The sequence below is a fragment of the Emiliania huxleyi genome (assembly GCF_000372725.1).
Source record: "Emiliania huxleyi CCMP1516 unplaced genomic scaffold EMIHUscaffold_538, whole genome shotgun sequence".
Lineage (NCBI taxonomy): Eukaryota > Haptophyta > Isochrysidales > Noelaerhabdaceae > Emiliania > Emiliania huxleyi.
The window spans coordinates 1-2,362 of NW_005197958.1; the positions used below are offsets into that span (position 1 = coordinate 1).

The 2,362-nt window shown below is 59.9% G+C and overlaps 1 protein-coding gene across 1 annotated transcript; it reads left to right on the forward strand.

Moving 5' to 3' along the window:
• Window positions 1–1,106: 1,106 nt before the first annotated feature.
• On the forward strand, window positions 1,107–1,589 carry EMIHUDRAFT_246926 (hypothetical protein; the record flags this gene model as incomplete). Its single annotated transcript, XM_005765712.1, has 1 exon — window positions 1,107–1,589. One exon carries the CDS (start codon window positions 1,107–1,109, stop codon window positions 1,587–1,589), a length of 483 nt encoding a protein of 160 aa, XP_005765769.1.
• Between the last annotated feature and the right edge of the window lie 773 nt (window positions 1,590–2,362).

Consider the following 2,362-nt stretch of genomic DNA (forward strand, 5'->3'; position numbering starts at 1 on the left):
TGGAGACAATGCCCATGACGCCCGGAAGCGTCGGCACGAGCAGAAGGCTGAAGCAGAGAAGGCACTTTGCCGACCCGCGCGTCGCGCCGCTCTGAAGCCTCCTAGCGGCTTGCACTGAATTGTAGCTCACAGGCCGATCCGCTGCAGACAGGTGGCCCTCGTCGCGGGGGGGCTCGATCGCGATGCCGACGGCGACAGTACCGCCCACCACCACTGGAGCGTCCGCTCCGTCAGCGTCCACCATCACCGCAGCACTCTCGCTGCCGTCCTCGCCTCTAGCGCGCTGGCCTTCGTCGTCCAAGCCATCGGACCCGGGGCTGGCGGCGTCGTGACCATTCTCACTGTGCGAGTCGACGGCGAACATAGTGTCGATTGCCAATGCCACCGCGCTGGCACTGGCGGCTTCTGTCGGCATTGCCCTGCTGGGAGGTTTGTTTGTCGGTCTTCGACAACGCGTTGGGGAGTATGCTGAGGACGGCAGACTAAAGTTCGATCTGTTTTATAATCAGTGTAATATGATTCCAGTGGGAGTGGTGTGGGTGTGTGGGCGAGGGAGAGAGCGGGAGAGAGAGCGGGAGGGAGGGAGGGAGGGAGGGAGGGAGGGAGGGAGGGAGGGAGGGAGGGAGGGAGGAGGGAGGGAGAGGGAGGGAGGGAGGGAGGGAGGGAGGGAGGGAGGGAGGGAGGGAGGGAGGGAGAGAGAGAGAGAGAGAGAGAGAGAGAGAGAGAGGACAGAGGAGGGGACGAGGGGTGAATGATGCGCGCATGCGCAAGGCCCGAGGGATACGGGGCCGCCCTGCCGCGGAGAAAAAGAGCCACGTATGTATTATCTGAAGGCGCAACGCAAACAACGTGCCGTCCTCCCACCCCTCCCTTGGGGGTGTCTGTTTGCTTTCTTTCTTTCTTTGCAACGCAAACAACGCAGTCTCCTACAGAAAGAAAGAAAAGAAAAAAACACAAAACGGAGGGAGGGGAGGACGGCACGCCGCCACCACACAGGGATTTTAATGCCTCCGGCACAAAGATACATAGACGGCCGCGTATTTCTTTCATCTCACATCCATCCGACGCGCCGCGCCGTCCAGAGATAGGGAGGGGAGGCGTCAGAGATGCAAGTTGCGCTGGCGCTCCTCGCCGCGCCCCCGCCCACGAACAACACTTACTGTATGGCGTGCGAGATCGCTGTCAAGGAGGTCATCAAGAACGGATGCGAGTGGGCAAAGGACGGATGCACGTCGCTGCCCGCGCCTGCAAACCAGCTCTGCGAGTGGGCGGTCACGGCGGGCTTGTGTCCGTACCTCGCAAATTTCTCCTCGCCTGTCAAGGCCTGCACGGAGGTTGGCCTCTGCGGCACGAGCTGCGAGTGCGGCGTCTGCCGTAAAGAGGGCTCGGGTGAGCACGGCAGGTGCCTCGGCGCCCCGCACTCATGCGGCCACGTCGCTCCCGACCCATACTCTGCCATCAAGGGAATCCGGGGCGTGGCCCGCGACGGTCGGGTGGAAAGCGCCCGCGCGCTCGAGGGCGCCAACTTCTGCGTGGACGGTCACTGTGGAGACGATGGCAGCCTCGGCTGCTGCCTGACGTGCTTCTGACAGGCTCTGATGGAGGCCAGCTTCCCAGGGAAGTATTGCAATCCCCCCTGCTGGTGCTGGCAGGTGGAGCGTGCGAAAGGCGGAGAGTGGGCACTGCTAAACCTACCCCACTTGGGTAGAACGGCTTGCGACAAGAGACGCGTCCCTCAGTGCGAGTGTGTGTGTGTGTGTGTGTGTGTGTGTGTGTGTGTGTGTGTGTGTGCGTGTGTGTGTGTGTGTGTGTGTGTGTGTGTGTGTGTGTGTGTGTGTGTGTGTGTGTGATCTTGTTTTGTGTGTGTGTGTGTGTGTGTGTGTGTGTGTGTGTGTGTGTGTGAGGGGGAGAGAGAGAGATTTCTTGTGTGTGTGTGTGTGTGTGTGTGTGTGTGTGTGTGTGTGTGTGTGTGTGTTGTGTACACAAAAGTGAAAGTGTTGAGCGTTGTGCGTTGTCCGTTGAGGAATTTCTCGCGCGAAACAATTCTTTTCTACATATGGATGTGTGAGACACACGTTGTTGTCGTACGAGTATGCGCGGGGCTTCTCACGGGGAAGAGAGAGAACATACACACACCCAAACGAGTAACGAGGGATGGGGAGAGGAAGACAGTTTTCCCACGCGAAAGATAGAAAGAAAACCCACAACCCCAGGGAGGGATGGGAGGAAGGCACCCCCCCACCACACAGGGATTTTAAGGAGAGGGGTGTGATGCGCTACTCGAGTAGCCGTCGCCCATCCTTTGCGCTTTTGGGGGTGGTCCGCACGTAAAGTTCTTTTTGGCGGTGTGCGCCGAACGAGC